At 41.2% G+C, this 18,598-nt stretch overlaps 1 protein-coding gene across 1 annotated transcript in view; it reads left to right on the top strand.

The window, feature by feature from the left end:
* LOC121281395 (protocadherin-23-like) overlaps positions 1–13,448 on the top strand; it is a 111,398-nt gene extending 97,950 nt beyond the window's left edge. Inside the window, 3 exon segments of the mRNA XM_041194339.1 lie at positions 1,083–1,169; positions 4,123–4,139; positions 10,893–13,448. Coding sequence (XP_041050273.1) covers positions 1,083–1,169; positions 4,123–4,139; positions 10,893–12,941 — 2,153 coding nt within the window. The 3' untranslated portion in view covers positions 12,942–13,448.
* Positions 13,449–18,598: the final 5,150 nt, after the last annotated feature.

Genomic DNA, 18,598 nt, shown 5'->3' with positions numbered 1-18,598 from the left:
CAATTATTCCCTGGGCATTTAACCTTCACCAGTATGTGATTATCAAGGGGTTGCATTGCATGGAAATCTTGCATTTCCCGCAGTTTGGTCCAAAAATTTGGGTTGCTATGCCGAGTTTTAAGTGTTAGCAGTTCTTTAAACAAAAGCTGTTTCTCCCCCGGGCTGAATGTTACGTGTTTAGCTGTCTCCGTAACTCTCTCAATCTCTTCATCCCCTCCCCACCCCTGGGTCCCCTTACTCTCTTCGCCCTTTAATCCACCTTTCCTGCCTTTACTTTTCCTAAAGGTTATTGGCATGGGGGCTAAAGGGTTCAATGGGCGCAGTGGGGTGGTTGGTTCATATGACAGCGGAACTGCCTCAGCTCCTTCATAGGTTTCTCCCTCTTGATCAGTGTCACTGCAGACTGCTGCTGCCACTGTTCTGATCTAGTCCTGGATCTAACTTTGTTTCTCTCTCTCTAATCGACTGGAATTTTGTATTAACCATTCTGCACAACTTTCAGTACAGTGTGATAATAACCAACATCCCTTTCTTTTCCTCATCCTTTTTTTTTGCTCTGACTACCACCTCTTTTGTTCCCCGTGGGTTCCCTGTGTGTTCCAACCTTCCTTCTGCATTTTAGTGATTCATTTTGGCTGTTGCTCCGCTATGAACCTCGTAATGGAGTCTGCGGTTCCCCAGTCGAGTTCCATAGCACAATTTTGTTTCCCTGACGTCATACGAATCCTATTTTTTCACCTATCTCTGCGCGATACGTCAGCGCGGTCATAACAACTTAGTTATTTGAGGTATATGTATATGGGTTTAACATGGGTCTGGCCTTCCTGTGCGGCTTCGGCTAAGGTTATATTTCAAACCCTACCAACGCCAGCACGGCTCCGCCTCCTCTGAACTGTGTTATGGTCTGGCATTCCTACGCAGCTTTGGCCCCGCTAGCCTGCCAGCATGGCTCCGCCTATTACCCCTGGCACGTCCTTTCTTGAGTCCTCCTCTTGATTCTTTTATACGTGACCAGACCGTTCTTGGGTAGGCCTATTGTACTAACTACGGATGGTAAATAAATATACTCACCCACTTTGCAGATCCGTCCCAAGGATCCGATCCAAGTACCCTGCTCACAGCGCCAAATTATTATGGTGTCTTTGATGAACAATACACAGGAGACTCAGGTACAGGTTAAGATCGTTTATTCGAGCAATTGCAGGGAGGGCTCATCTCAATGCAGCTTGAGACAGTACTCTGTTAAGCTACAAGTGTGCACCATATTTATACATTATTGGTCACATACAAGAACATCCTTCAGATATAAACATATAAGTTTACATTAAACAGACAGGTCTCTGGTACAAAGGTAACCCTATTTTCACCCAGGCAGAGACCTGCCTTCCCATCTAAACTGGGGCCATCTGTCCTTCCCCTATTTGTTGAAGAGCACACATAATCTATGTTATTGCCATCCTCTGACTCCAGTCTAACTCCCAGGATTTTGCTGGTGATTGCAAACCCTGAGAATGTGCCAGGTTCAGCATTCTCTCTGTTCCAGCCTGAACTTTAAATGTTAACTACTTAACAATTTTGGTTTTGCATGCTGCGATATTTTAAGTCAAGTCCTTTGACCATTACTGGGTTCCTTTATTTCCCCCGAACAGGTCTATACTTGCAAGCTCCATCAGAACAGCCTGGTATTCTGAAACTTTTAAACATAGGCCAATGGATTATGGTCGTTATATATTAGTATTTCATTACAGCCATGGTGAACGTATACCTTAAAGTCTTTAGGAGCAAGTAACAATCCAAGGATTTCCTTTTCTACCCACTGGTTTCTCTATGCCCAATTCATATTCTTGCAATAAGAATGCAACCACCTCCAAGTCACTAGCACTTATTGCCACCTTGAAGGTTTCAGTGAAGTTATGGGCAGCTAACACCAGTTCGTTAGTTAAAATTGCCTTCAGCTTCTCAAAAGCTGTCTGGCATTTTTTTTAAAACCATATTACCTATGCCTTCTTTAGTAAAAGGCATTTATGAAACATTTGCCTTCTTTTGAAATTAATCTGTTAGTGGAGCAATCATTGTGCTGAAGTTTGCCACAAAACCACGATAGAACCACACTTCTCCAAAAATCTCATGAATTCTCTTTTAGTTTATGGTCATAGAATAACAGCAAAGCCTGTACTGTCAGCTTTCTTGTCAACACTACGATATGCCTAGCTAAATTACTCATGCATTCATGAATTCACTGTTGGAAAGGATTATTTATGAGACTTGCCGACTGTAATTGTTTAAACACAGATAAAAACAAAAAACTGCAGATGCTCTCCTTATATTCACTCAGTTCTGTGGAAGGGTCATGACGACTCGAAACGTCCGCTCTTTTCTTCTCTGCCGATGCTGCCAGACCTGCTGAGTTTTTCCAGGAAATTCTGTTTTTGTTTTGTAGTTGTTTAAACATGGCTTCCAGTTCTTTTAAATGATCTTTCACTGTGGTTCTTTAAAACAGTACATCATCCAAGTAAAACACACAGCTAAGAACACTGATTCAAACTTGATTCATTAGTCTTTGGAAAGGCTGGAGTATTTTTTTTAGTTCGACTGGCAACGATCGGCATTGCTATCGGCCATTTAGCATAAGCAAATCCGGTGGCTCCTTAGCTCATGATGATAAAGGTAATATCGTTTCGATTAATTTACCTGAATAAGGAACACGGCACTTCCAACATGTAAATTCAATCTTGCAAACGAGGAATTGAGTAGAAGTCTGTTTTTGCTACTGCATTAACCTTTCTGTAAGCTATGCATAATCTGATTGATCTGTTTAAGGACTAACGCTACAGGAAAACTCCAACTGCTTTGCCTGGGTTCAATTAGGTGATTTTCCAACATATTCTGAATTTCTGCTTTCACCTGCACCTGTTTCTCCAGGCTTAATGATGAGGATGTTTTATAGGTGATGATTTCCCTACACCCACAGTATGTGTGACTAGATTTGCACACCCTGGTTTATCCACTAAAGATTCCTTCCATTTTGTAAATCCCCTTGCCAGATCCTCTCCTTGTCCAATTCTAAGTATGAGATAATGGTGTCTAACTGTGAGTGTTAGCTAACTGGTTGGTAGGAGGTCCAATTGGCGAACTGCTTCACTTTCACTTTCGTCCTGCACTGTCCTTACTAGCTGATGTACCCGTTCCTTCTTGTCATGCTCATTCCGATGGTATTATTTTAACATAATCATACGACATGGCCCATTCTTTTCCCCATGCTGTGGGGTGTCTATCAAATGATTTACTTTTCCAACCCTCATAACTGCCTTATATGCACCACTGAACCTTGCTTTCAGAGGTTCCCCTGTAAAGGCAATGCCACTAACGCTTCATCCTCTCATTGAGCTGTTGAAGTCTCAACTGGATTACCTGCACATCCTTGTTTGAGAAATTTTATGTTGCTTATGAGACACTTTGCAGGCTCCCTTGAGCTGGTTCTGGAAACACATATGCATAATCTGGCATAAACGATTTGTCTCTCTGTGCTAGAAACTATTCTTTGATTAATTTCAGAGGACCTTTTATCTCATGTTCTCAAATTAATTCAAAATGGTTAAAACTGGTAAACTAATCTGTTGAACCTCAGGTAGAAAATAAAAGGAGATCCAGCCCATTGTCCCAAACATGGTGATATTCATGACAATATGCTTTAATCATTGTTTTGAGAGTTTGATGCTACCCCTCGAAAGCACCCTGTAGAGCTTTGGAATATAACTGTTTTATACCCAAACTACTCATTATATTCTGAAAGAAAATATATAAAATTAGAACCTTGATACGACTGCATCTCCATGAGTAATCCATATTCAGCGAAGAATTGGGTTAATTTCTCCACCACAACATTTACTGTAACTGTTCTCAAAGTGATGGCCTCTGGGAATTAATAGTCCCACTTTCATCTGCAGTAACAGTGCCACACAGTCTGATAACATCCTACTAACTGGTACGGGAATTGATGCTGCTGGTTTGATTTTAGGTTGTGGATTCCCCACTATCTCACACGTATGGCAGGTTTTACAAAGCTGCATCAATCCTTGTGAAGACCTGGCCAGTAAAAATATAAGATTATCCATGAATGAGTTTTTCTATCCCTAGATGTCCTGCCACAGGAATTTCAGGTGCTATCCATGATACCTGTTTACGATATTTGGGTGGTACAACTACCTGATGAACAACAGTCCACTCTGCATCATCAGATCTGTGAGGAGGCCTCCACTTCCTCTTTAAAATTCCCTTCTTAACATAATAACATTCAGGAACTCCCTCAGCTTCACTTTCAGTTTAGGCTGATAGCGCCACCTTACTTATCTCCACAACAGCTTGTTGTGCCTCAAATAGAGAAGATTTACTCAACATCCCTTTAGGATTTTCTAAGTCTTTAAAGAAACTTCTTTTAACCAAGTATCTGCCTGTGGTACCACTTTGACTTCCAATAATGAACTTTGCTGTGCCATTGCTTGGGTCAGCACAAACGACAGAAAAAAATTCCTGGAACGTTTTCCTGCAACTGCTTTGTCTCTTTAATCACACTTGGGCTATCCATAATTATGGGAGAAACTACTACCTTCGCTCCAGATAAACTATTTCAAAGGATTAGGTCAACTCCGTCTACAGGTAATTTCAGAACAACACCTGCAGTCTCTGTGCCAGATGCACTTGGATTGTAATGCAATGTCTGGGACAAAGGCATCTGGTGTATAATGCTTGCCAATGCCATCTTTAAAACTTTGGATTTAATGCACTCTTGGTGGGTAAGTTATGCCTGTGCCCAGCAAAAGTGTTTGACTGGCACCTGTACCTCTTAATGCAATTGCAGGTTTAGCTGTCTCACTTGAGGGTTAAGGGGTTACATTTCCACGTGACAAAAATTATTTTTACCCCCATAGAACTTAGTCATCTCCCCTGATATCACAGCAGTGTTTGCACACGGACTCACAGCTTTAATTAATGATACAACTTGATCTGTTTTTTCATTTGGGGTTCTTTTTTCTGAATCGCCCTTACATATCCCAACAAGTCTCATGGATTTCCCACCCAACTTCTAGCAATCTGCACTTAGCTGTCCTCTCTCGTTATATTAGAAACACGGAGGCCTTTAAATATCACCTCGATCTCCAGCACTTTCCTTTCGAGTACGAGGAGGGCCATTCCCAGCTGTTCCCTTCACTTTACTGGCTACCTGCCTTCCTTTCACCATCCCACTTTCTATCCTTCCCGACTTTGTGGGGGTGACGGAACAAGCGTGTGGGTTTATGGACCAGCTCATAATCGTCAGCATCTGCACTGCCTGTATAGCTGATGTAACCCTCTTGACTACAGTGTTGTTTCTAAATAGTGGAGGGAGTGATTTTAAAAATTATTTCCCTAAGCGCTTCATACATGGCATCATCTACCTCTAATGCTTGCATCCAACGAGCAAAACTACTTTGCTTTACCCTCTCAAATTCAGTAAAGATCTGCCTAGGCTGTTTCATTATGCTTCGAAGGTTCTGTGTGTACACCTGAGCGACCAATTTAAACACACTAAGAACAGTTTTTTATACACTATCATAATACATAGAAGCCCCGTTTTCAAATGATGCATAAATCTCATGAGCTCTGCCCACCAACTCTGCAGGAGAAGTGCCCAGTTCTCTGTTGGCCACTTCATTTACTGAGAAACTTTCTCAAGCTAAATGGATAATCCCTTTACATCCCTTGCCTCAAACTTTGGAAGGGCTTGTAAAAACGTAAAAATCTCTTTACAATGGGCACTGGATGTGGGTTAGTTTTTCGGTCATCAGAGGTTATCTCAGCATCTGAGACCGCTTTCTGAAAAAAAATCCAGATTTGTACGCTGGAATTCCCTTTTATCTTTCCTTCTCTAGCCTTTGCCTTTTTTTCTTTATCCTTCTTGCAATCCTCGCTCGCTACCTTCTCTCTCAGGAGGTCAGGTATTCACATTTCCATTTCTCTTTCTTTTTCTTTTCTTTCTAATTCAAGTTTTCTAATCTGTCCTTCTCTCCCTTTCTCCTCCACTTCAAGTTTTTGCAGTTCCTTTTATTTTCAAATTCAAGCTTCTGCTTTCTCTATCTCTTTCCATCTCAAGCTACTTCATTTGTCAATCCTAGGTAACTCTAGATGCATCACATCAACTTCACGTGCATCCAGCTTTAATTCTAAACGCTGGGTAATTACTTTAACCATTTCATCCGTACGAAATCCTGAATTTATTTCTACCTCCATTTTATCTGCTAACTCTCTTAGTTTAGCGGTAATCAAGGATTTCAGGCAATTTACTGCCACATCGTCCACTCCCAGAAAAGTCTTGGAAACTTCCAAAGCCATTTTAGTTTACTAATGCATAAGAAACCCAGGGATATTTTCTTTTATCCTTTACCAATATTAATCCGCATCCAGTCACTTGTTCCCCATCTTTCAACATCTCACCGGACCCCCCAGTCTATGTTCCGAGTGATATTGGAGGATTGAGCAGTTTCTCTAGCTCCACTACTCTACAGGTTGCACAATAAGTGTTAATGTTTATACTTCACTCATCAAAATGGCCAATGGTTTAACTTCAATGCTGCTAGACCTAAATAGAGACTTTACCAAGGCTTCTTTCAACAAAGTCAGAACCATTGGTTTATTGTGAAATGAAAGTTATTTTTTCAAAACAAGCTGCAAGACTGGTTAACATATAAGTTGTAATCTGGAACTGTAACGATTTACCCCTTTTAAAATCCCTTAAAACACACAGGCACAAACACACACACACAGATGCGCCAACACATGCAAAATAAAGGACAAGGCAAACAAGGTCTCTGTTGACATTTGCATAAAGAGGCATTATATGAAACTAAACAGAATTTGAAAAGGTCTTGACAATTTCGATTTGGTGTTCCTGCGTGTGAGAGACAGAGAGAGAGAGAGAGGAGCAATGTTTTTTCACAGTTTGCTCCCAAAGCACACACTGAATTCAGAACAAAAATTTTCAAGCAGGATTTCTCCCAAGCCAAATTTTTTCAGCCAATCGGGAGGGACACACAGCCTGTCAACAGCAGTTTTTTTTTCATTGTAACTCAAGTCGACAAAATGATGCTTATCTCCCTAGGCGTCTTGCTGGTCATTTAGCTGTAGTCAGGTGATATTTTTGGAAAGGTAGCTGTCTACAGATTAAAATAAATTTGCAACGATAAAACAAAGCGCATGAGAGTGTCCAAATAATCAAATGCTGTTCAATTTTTTGAAGCATACAGTGCTCGGAGAGATTGGTTCCTAACAGGTATTTCAGAATATAATATACCTATTAGGTATGTTGCAGTAGAATTAACCCCCCTGAGTAAACCTACCTCAATATATAGCCTTCTCCATCTAAAGATGCTAGATAAGCTAGGGTCCTGAGGTATAAATGATGAGTCTATAATTTTTAGAATTTTCTTATTAAAATAAGTCATGAATTACGTTATCGTAATGGTCACAACATTGCAAGTTGAAAATAATTTAAATAATCAAGTTCCTCTAAAGAATAAATGCAGAATATCATAAACAAAGAATAAACTAAGTTTATACTGACAACCAAATTATAAAGCACAATTTTGTTGTGTCTCAGCCAAACAGACGAGATCCATCTAAGATGTTTACTCACCTCTGTTCAATGATGGCAATGTCTTACCCCAATGCATGCATTGAGCCTACATTTGAAGAGAATTTCTTGCCCTAGGAACAAGGTCATTATTAATGCATGTTATCTAGTTTTCAGCTCTTTTAGGACTCTTTTGTCTCAGAATTCTTGATCAATAAATATGTCTTGTAAATATTTCCCAGCTTCTCGCACCCATCTCAAGGATTTCTGGCTCGCAGGAACCAGTCTCAAGTTTAGTGATGTTATTTTTGCTTTCTTTCTTTCTTTCTTTCTTTCTACGTTTTGTGGCGAACGTTTGTCTCTTTGCTCTCTCTGCATTTGGTCAAGATTCAAGTTCTTCATTTGTACGTTTCAGGACTGGGCTTTGTTAAATTCCTCAACATGTTAGGAATGGGGACTGATTAAGTATGAATGACAAAAGAACGAAAAGCGACATGGGGCAAAACATTTTAAACAGTGAGCTTTTAGGGTCTGAAATGCACTTCCTGGGAGGGTAGCGCGGGAATATTTAACTGTTCCTTTCAAAATGGAATTCATGTTACCTAAGAGAGGAAAACAAATTGTAGTTGTATGCGGAAATTGCGGAGCAGTGGAATTTAGTGAGTTACTCTTGCAGAGAGAAGGCAGAATAGCCTCCTTCTGTGCTGTATTCATTGAACATACCTGTGCAAATTGTTAGTTATGAAGCAGAATTAATGTAGATAAATGTCCTTAAGTGCTCTGGCTACCACAATCAAATCAGAAGGAAATAGATGGGGAGACAAAAACATACATATTCCGACGAACGACCAGAACCTCGGCAAAATTGGTGAACTTCAACTAGGGCCTTAAAGCAGGAGAGGCAGATGGGGTGGGGGGAGTTGAAGAGCATAAGAAATAAGAACACAAGCAATAGGAGCAGCGACAGATCTGCTCATTCAGCCGGCTTCGCCATTCAGTACGATCACAGCTTATCATGAGCTTCAACTCCACTTTCCTGCCAATCCCCATATTCCTTAATTCCATCAGCGATCAAGAATCTGTCTATCTCAGCTTTGAATGTATTCAATGGTGGCGGGGGTGATGTTCTGAACAAAATACTAATTTGGCTGTGGGCAAAGCTCTTGTATTTTAAATTTCAGCTTTTATTTGCATTTCTGGAGGAACTGAATGCAAAACCTCAGAACTGCCTAGAAATCTCTAGGCCCGAGGGAAGCTTTAGGAATATGCTCGAGCGAATTAACAGTTTGTTTTCTACGGTCGAACTAATGAAGAAGAGGGATGACATCGATGAAGGGGCGAAATTTTTTCTACGTCGAATTTAGTTAGCTAGCACCATGCACCGAGATGAGCTATGGCGTTGTCAGACTCACGTTAAATCTTTCCCTACGCTTTCCTTGTAACATGTCACAATTTTAATCACAGAAGTGCACGTTTAACGTATTCATGCTGAATGTAAAGATTTGGAACAATAGCCCTCTCCTTTTGAGGGAGCTGAGCCCCAAGTGTTTGGGAGTCGGGGTCAGGATGTGCTCTGGCCCTGCGGCCAGCATTGAGCCGCTCCCAGCAGCCATCACTCTCTTCTCTCGGCTGGGGTTCAAGGTCGATTGTGTCATGGCAAAGACGTTCAATAAAACCGCCTAAGCGCTCACTGAGAAACACTACACCCACCTTGGCAATGACTTCCACACCAACAAAAGGGTCTGCGAGGAGATTGTCATCACCCACAGGAAGAAACTTCGCAGCCAACCTTTGAGAAGTGGGAAATGAATTAGAGAAAGGATAGTACATCCAACTGTTTTCTGCTTATTTTCATGGGGCTTCACTTTCCTTAATTGCCTGACATGTTTGGAGACCAATATACTGACCAGTAGCAACCTCCAAATACACTTGGAATTTTTCCTGGCGCTTTGGAAAAAGCTGCCAGCTCAGAGGATTTTCCCAGTGTGAATGCTCTGAACTTTCAAAGACGCATGGAGATTATCAGCGCAAATTTTGCAGCTGGGAATTACAACTGAATCCGGCAATGTGATCATGCTCTACATTGATGCAGTGCCTTTTCCCTGTTAAAGTCCTCCTTCCGAGTTTGATAGGGATTATGAAGCAATGATCCAAATAATTCACAACCCAACCATTAATACGTTTTCCTCGTAGTCGAAAAGACGCTGGGACATTGGGATCACTAAAATCGGCACCGGATTTGCTTCTAGAACCTAAGAACAACCGGCAGTCATGAAAACATTTGCATAACTTTTCAGTTCGCTGAATTCTACACTTCCAGTCGAATTCACTTAACATTTCAACAAGCATTGATGAAAATGTTTACATAATACAAATTACGCAACTTATAGCTTCACATTTATTGATTCACCTGCGTGAAAGTTGACTTAAGTATTAAATTACAATATTAATAATTAAGAATGAAAAATTGCAAATGCCACAATTGTTTGAAATATATCGAAAAATTAAGCTTGTAAAAAACGCATGGGCATGTTTGCCAGCACAAGAGCGAATTTAAATTGCGCACCATAAAATGCACACTCATTGGTAGTGTAAGTCAATGAAAGCAGTTCAGCTTTAAGAAATGCCTGGTGCAGTTATGGGTAAGGACTCTTTGTGTCGCTGTCTACCAATAAGAAAACCAAACGCTGCGAGAGATCTACTTCCCTCCTCCTTTTATACAAAACACAGAGCAGAAGCAAAGGGCAGGCCAAACGTTGCCAGCATTTAAATCATCGAGTCACGATCAGAAGGAGCGCACACTGAGGCCCAACGTTTATCTGTTTAATATGGACATTTTCCTTCACGAGAAGAAGCATTCGATTTTACAGCAAAACCGATAAGAGGACGAGATTGGGGGAAATTCTGGCATATTTAAAACGTGATGCCATCGGGAACAATGGCGACAGCACCCAGCCGCCAGTTTTATTTTATATACCTAGCGTGTGTCTGGGGCATGGTTTTCGGACAAATACGTTACTCGATCCCTGAAGAACTGGAGAGCGGTGCGTTTGTTGGGAATATCGCCGAGGATTTAGGCCTCAGCATTCCAGAGATGACAGTTCGCAAATTTAGGCTGGTGTCTGATGGCGGCGCACAGTTATTGAAGGTGAACATGCAGAATGGCATTTTAGTTGTGAACGAGAGAATCGACAGGGAAATTCTTTGTGGGCGAAGCTCGACCTGTTCTGTTTCTCAGGATGTAGCGGCAGAAAATCCTTTGGAAATGCATCGCATTGACGTGGAGATATTGGATGTAAATGACAACTCGCCCAGTTTTGCCAAAAGCAGATATTCTTTACAAATCTCTGAGTCGACTGCAACAGGAGCTCTTTTCCCTCTCGAGAGCGCGCACGATCCAGACGTCGGCACAAACACAGTGAGTATTTATCAAATCAGCACTAACAAGCACTTTGGCCTGAAGACTCACAGCAGAAGAGATGGGAGTAAAATTGCAGAATTGACGTTGGAAAACGCCTTAGACCGCGAGAATCAGTCGACAATTCAGTTAATACTGACGGCAATTGACGGTGGAATTCCTCGGAGATCTGGCACTGCAGAAATAATCATTACTGTGCTGGACAGCAATGATAACGCTCCCGCTTTCGATCATCAAATATATAGGGTTAACATAATGGAGAACGCACCAAAAGGTACCTCAGTGATAACAATAAACGCTAATGATTTAGATGAAGGAACAAATGGCGAGGTAAAATACTTTTTAACTAGTCACGTTTCTCAAAAGGTTCAGGAGCTGTTCAGTTTGGACCCAGAAACAGGACAGATTCGAGTTCAAGGCTCACTGGACTATGAGGAAAATAATGCTTATGAACTTGACATACAAGCTGTGGACAATGGTACACCCGCATTAGCTGAGCGCGCCGAGATTCTTGTTGGATTAATTGATGTTAATGATAACCCGCCGGAGTTAAAATTGACCTCGGTATCCAGTAACGTACGGGAGGATGCGGCATTCGGGTCAGTAGTCGCTCTAATAAGTGTGATGGATCGAGATTCTGGTGAAAATGGACGGGTACAGTGTCAGTTGCCTCCAAATATCCCGTTTAAACTTCAAAAGTTTTTGAATAATCAGTACAAATTGGTAGTCAGCGGCACACTGGATCGCGAAACGACTCCGCTATACAACATCTGCATTTCAGCATGGGATGCAGGATCACCCGCTCTTTCAACAAATAGAACCATCCTCATTTCGGTTTCTGATGTAAATGATAATGCTCCACGATTTAAACAACCGTCATACAGTGTGTTTCTGATGGAAAACAATACTCCAGGTACTTCGATATTTGCTGTTACTGCTTTAGACCCTGACTTAGACAAGAATGGCGAGGTGTCATATTATCTTTTGGAGAGTCGCATACAAGATGTTTCCGCGTCTGGCGACGTTACGGTTAACTCTGAAAGTGGGCACATTTACGCGCTGCGCTCCTTTGACTACGAATTACAGAAGAATTTTCAGATCAAAATTAAAGCTCAGGACGCTGGAACTCCCCCTTTGAGCAGCACTGCCAACGTGAATATTATTATTTTGGACCAAAATGACAATGTTCCAGTTATTGTTTCACCTTCAATGTACAACAGCTCAGTGGCGATGGAGGTTGTATCCAAGTCGGCACATCCAGGGTACTTGGTTTCCAAGGTAATTGCTACAGACGCAGATTCCGGACAGAACGCACGGCTTTCCTATCAGCTCATAGAAGCCACCGATCGCAGTGTTTTTAGTGTGGGATTTAACTCTGGAGAAATCCGAACAACTCGAAGCTTCAGAGACCAAGATGCCCTGACACAGAGGCTTGTAATTTTGGTAAAGGACAATGGGCAGCCCAGTCTCTCCAGTGCGGTGACAATTTTGTTTTCAGTCCTAGATAACGTTACTGAAAACTTCTCTGAGCGAAAAAACAAGCCCAGAAATCCCGAATTATTTTCTGATTTAAATTTGTTGCTAATCGTAACTTTAGGGTCAACTTCATGTATATTTCTACTAATAATATTGCTTCTACTCGCCCTTAAGTGCAGACAAGACAGGAACATTTACGGCTACACATCCGGAATTTGTTGTTACAGACGGAGGAATTCCTCTGATGCCTTTAAAGGTCGATGTGTCCCAAAAACAACTTTTAATTGCCCCGACAGTGCTCAAACTTTGCCTATCCGGGAATCGTATAATTACACGGTTTGTCTCTCTCCTGAATCCTCTAAGAGTGATTTTTTGTTTTTAAAACCGTGCCATCCGACCTTGCCTCTCGATGATGTCAACATTCGTGACACAGGGAAATAATTGAGCTTGACATGTTTACTATAATTGATTTGCGAGTCATAAATCTATATATACGCAGCGAAGAAATTAGTGTTCTATGTATGAGTATGTGCGTGGATGGCACAACGTACGTATTTATATACAGGGGCATATATCTAACATTTGCAGTCTCATGATTGCTAATTGATCATCGCTATTAACATTAAAAGCAGTATTTTAAGCACGTGAATTACCAGTGGAGAAAAGCTAAGCATTATTAATAATTAACCTGCTCAGATGAACTACAGAAAAATCTGATAACTCTTTCTAAAACAGTGTGGTGTTAATAGCTCTACTGAACTTTTTATTTTTAATCGTATATGTGCTACTTTGATACCTTGGCTTAAAAGTTGTTTTTTGTGCAAATATTGACATTGTTTTAAGAAAGTATCGTCCTCTTAGAAAGATTTCACAATCACTGAACTTCTTTGCAATCTGTCGAGTGAGATGACACAATTGGCTGTGTAACATTGCGATTAAATTCAAAAAGAGTCAAATATATTTCTAATTACTGTGGGAATATGGGCTTCAATGGTAGGATAGTACGTGTTCCATTTTTCACTGGCTGCCTCTGTTTTTTTTTTGGTTCATCCTGGATATTTGCGAGCCACCAATAAGAACATTAATATTGATTTCTAATGGCACTTGGGGGAGTGGCATTGAGCCTTATTCTTAACCCGCTGCAGTCCATATGATGATGGTGCTCCCATAAACCTGTAATAAAGAAAGATGATGTCCCAGCTGAAGTGAAGGGACCATGATATTTACCAAAGTCCTTATCACCTGAGTCTAGAATAAGTGTTCCCATGTACCTGTTACGCTAGTATCCACAGGTGGCGGATGTCCAGTTTTTGGATTGTGCCCGGGTAGCCAGGTGGGATGTAAGATTACAACCCAAATATAGTATACACTGCAGTCTTAGTGCGTCTTTTAGGGGGTCATAAGAGCCAACCACATTTTGTGAGTCTGGAGTCACATTTAGCACAAGCCAAGTACGGGTATCAGCTTACCTTCCTTTAAAAAAATTACTAAACCAATTGGCCTCTCACCAAGATTAAACAGTGGCCTCACCATGAAAACAGAAAATAGTTGATATCCTTATAAACGTATTATTTCTATAAAGAAATAAGATGCAAAATGGAGTGGGAGGATTACTTGTTATTGGAAAGTTAAATATTTCCACGTTAGGTAGGAACTGAGTAAGATACAGTATTTGATACACAAGAACAAGTCGAGATGCATGTATGTAACCTCATAAGGTGTGATGAACAAGGTTAGTGAGCTGCACATACAAATATCTGTGCGTGAATTTGATACAATGTATGTCAATAGCGGAAATGTACCTTAAAATGATAAGGATTGTGCGATTGATATTCCGGGTTAAAAAGGGTTCAGAAAAGAATGGGACGTGAAAATTGAGGTGGGATGTCAGTACTGATTAGGGAATACATTGTAGCACTGAGAAGAGAGAAAAAGGGGCATAGGAAGAATACACAAGGTTAGAATTGAGAAGCAAGAAGGGGATAATCGCGCCACTGAGGACATTATATATGCATAAAACAACTGAGGGATGGAGATAGAGAGAGGGGGAGAGATGTAGAGATATAAAGGAAAAATTCTGCAGGAAATCACAGAGATATGCAAGAACTATATAGCGGTGTTTTTCGGGGGCCTTAATTAAGTAAGTATGGATAAGTGTAACTTTAGTGCAAATGGTAGGGTGGGTGATGGGTAAGAGATTCTGAAGTGTGATGAAAAGAATTTCCTTGATCAATATGTCCTGAGTCCAATTTGAAAGGAAAAATTGCCTTTTCTGATCACAGAACCTGTTTTGGGCCAAGCCCACCAAATGCCTTCATTTGTCTTCAACGCATCAGAATGTCTAGTTTAGAAGTGGAGAAGAGTGAAGGGAGTCTAAAACAAAACTTCTAAATAGGAAGAGAGTTAACTCAATGAAATGAGACAGAATATAGGCCGGGAAAAGCTGACCTAAAGTCTTGCAGGAAAGATTGTGATAGGGCCATTCTTGTATTATTTCATAGGATGCCACTAGGCTAACATTTGTTGCCCACCATAATTGCCTCCTCGGAAACCTAATGGTCAACCATGCTATTGTAATGCTGCAATCAATATTGCTGAGATACATCGGCAGTGCTGTTAGGAAAGTAGTTCCAGGATGTTGACCAGTGACATTAATGAATGGTGATGTAGTTCAAAGTCGTGATGCTGTGTGGCTTGGAGCGGTACTTGCAGGTAACGATACTCCCATGCGTCCGCTATCCTTATTTACCTACGTGGCATAGGTCGCATGTTTGGAAGGTGATATGAAGGAGCCTTGGTGAGTTGGCATAGTGCGCATTTCGTAAATAGTACACACAATTGCCACTCTCCATTCGTGGTGCAGGGACTGAATGCTCAAGGCGGTGTATAGGATACCAGATAAACGTTGTGCTTTGCTCTCGATAGTGTCTAGCTTCTTGGTTGTTGTCGGAGATTCACTAGTTCAGGCAAGTGGAGAGTATTGCGCCATACCCCTGACTTGTGTGATGTAGTTGTTAAATAGACTTTGTGGAGTAAATTAGGGAGTTACTCACTACAGGATCCCCATCCTCTGTCCTGGAATTATCACCACGGTGCTTATACAGCTGGTTCAATTATGCTTCTGGTTCAAATGTTGATAGTGAGTGTTCTGCGATGGTGATGCCATTGAATGTCAATGGGTTATCTTAAATGTGCAAGATAGGCAAATTCCAAAAACGGCAAAAAGTTTAGCGAAACAATGCAATAGATTCAAGATAAGTGGCAGAAGGTGTGTATGTATGGGGGTTGGGGGTGGGGGTGGGGGTGGGGCGAGGGGGTGGGGCGGGCTGGGGAAGCATGAGGAAGTACTTTTTTATGCAGATTGTAGTGGGTATCTGAAATTCGCTGCCCAAGTTGGTGGTAGAGGCAGAAACTCTAAACTCTTTTTAAAAAGTACCTGGATCTGTACCTTGAGTGCTGTAAGCTGCAGGACTATGGGCCGGATGCAGGAATGTGCAATTAGAAAGGGAACCTGAGTGTTCTCGGACTGGCATGGACAAGATGGCCCGAAAGGCCTCCTTCTGTGCTGTAACTTTTCTATGATTCTATGGCTCCTTGGATGACAAGGGAGCTAGAGAATCTGATGACAGATAGAAAAAATGTATATGACTGTTGGTAGACTCATGCTTCAACTGAGAATCAGGCCAAAGTTAATTTGTTGAGACGTGAAATGAAGAGCAAATTACCACTGAAAAAGAGAGAAAGTGTTAATGCAATGGGAATTAACATAAAACAGAACACAAAATTCTTCTACCAACACGTAAATATTAAATTGGTGGTAACTGATGAAGTTAACACTCTATGGGACAAAGAAGTTGACATATAAATAGTTGTTTGGTGGCATAGAACTTTAATATAACTGAAAATAAGAGACATGATGTCGAAGGCACTGCACTCATCTGGATTGATACACATGAATACCAACAATAAAGGGAACAACAATTTATACTGCATGGCAAGGGAATGCTGATTTATTGCATGTGCACTTTGGTTGGTAGAAGCATTGCCAAGGAGAACATACCACTGAACAGTTAACTGCCAGTCATCTGTTCTAATTCAATCACGGCAGGTCGAATCTGATTGATTTGGGCATTCACGTGGTGGAATAAACAAGGCAATGGATGCCCCCAGGGCCTTTGTTTTGTTGAAAAGGGCACAGGGCATGGACTTGTTCCTTCTGCAAAGGACAAGGCCCCGTGACTGAATAAATGTAGCTTCTAGAATGCATAGGTGAACCAAGTTGCGACTGAACAAATAACGTGAAATTGGTTGTAAGTGTGATGCTTAAGGCAATCAGGATTGCTAAATATGTGTTGCTCAATTGCAGACTCATATCTAATGATAAACACTATGTTCTCAGTTTTCTGAGAGCTGATTTAAGTACTGTCAGTACTCTGCCTATTATGAACAGCTGAAGTGCTGTGCTGTTTGATATGGTCTGCCATTTTGTCTCCATTCTTTCCTGGGATGTGAGCATAGCTGGCAAGGGCCTAATTGCTCTTGAGGTGAATAGTTTGCCACGTCATTTCAAAGGGTAGTTAAGAGTCAACCACATGCAGGTAAGGGCAGTTGGTTTCCTTCTCTAATGAAGATTAGTGAGCCAGATGGGTTTTTATGACAATCAACAATGTTTTCATGATCGCCATTACTGAGATTATCTTTTCAATCCCAGATTATTAATTGAATTTAAATTTGACTGGTGGAATTTAAACTCTTGTCCCCAGAACACTATACTGCGTCCCTGAATACACTTACGTTACCAGTACACCACTGTATCATGCAAGTCAACGTGGTTTCACACCGGCACTGAAATTCAGATACCACATTACTCATTTGCGTGATAGGCAGAATTGTTTTGGATTGACAGCAGCATCCTGTTAGTGCCCACTCATGTTGCTACTGCAAAGTCATTGCTCAAATTTTTCAGACAGCTTACCCTTCCAAGATAATCGAAGTTAGGCTGGGTACTTTTCAGAATCGACATGAGAAGCTTTACGCATTTCTACGAGTTTGCGTAATATATAGTGAGAGATGATGAGATCATTTTCATCATTATCATCTGATTATTCCGCAGGGTCGCTTTGATTCACATTATTTCAGTATGAAGATTGCAAGGCGGATAAATGGTTCAGGCGCTATTCATGAGACTGCTAATATGGCATATTTTATAGTGGGTCGAACTATGGGAATCCCAAAGCGTGCATTGACCAGCGAAGGTAGATATGCAATAGACCATAATAGAGAAACCATTGGCAGGTTTCTCAAGCAGCACGTCGAGGAAAGATTTGACATTTGACTGTTCCATTTTAAAGGTGAATTTGAGCACAGGATGGAGCTGATTAAAGTATGCAGGAAATTTAAGCAGCTGAGGATTAAATACAGCAACCGTATTATTTAGGTGTAGAACCAAAGCCATTTGCTCACAGTGTAAGTTTGATGTTGAACTAGGGTGTATCGAAGAAATCTTACAGAATAAAGGATACCCTGATCAGGTTATTGCTCGCTGTATAAATCACAAACTCGTGAATGGGCCTTCAGTGCTGAGAAGTGCCTTGTCTATCTCAGATTACCCTAGAATGCATCTCAAAGTATTGAGCATCAGGTGAAGTTAGCTATTGAATGTACCACTGTGCAGTAGGAAGATGGGTGGCATTCTCTGCTAACAGGATGCTGCTGTCAAACCAAAAGGAAGTTCTACCTTTCGCACGAAGTAGTAAAGTGTTGTATGAATTTCAGGCTGTTGTGTTGCATGTATGCAGGCCGTACACCCCAAGTGACTCAATGACCATCTCAAACAGCTCGCCCTTCGGCTATTGGCAACAGTCAAAGTACTGACTATACCCAACCAGCACGTGCTTGCAAAACTCAATGCATAGTGTCCAACGCTAGATGTGATTCTGTGATTGGACAGCACATGCTTAATGATCCTGATTTTACTAAGAATTACACGGGCAATCAATTGAATATTATCAGTCGTGTTCACAGTATGGTTTATTTACATATGCTAGAGGCTACATATATTCACATACAGTGCCTCACCCTTTGCAGACAGGAGGAGC

Source organism: Carcharodon carcharias, chromosome 8, assembly GCF_017639515.1.
Source record: "Carcharodon carcharias isolate sCarCar2 chromosome 8, sCarCar2.pri, whole genome shotgun sequence".
NCBI lineage: Eukaryota > Metazoa > Chordata > Chondrichthyes > Lamniformes > Lamnidae > Carcharodon > Carcharodon carcharias.
Note: the sequence above shows the minus strand (reverse complement) of the source record. Positions and strands in the feature narration are given on the sequence as shown.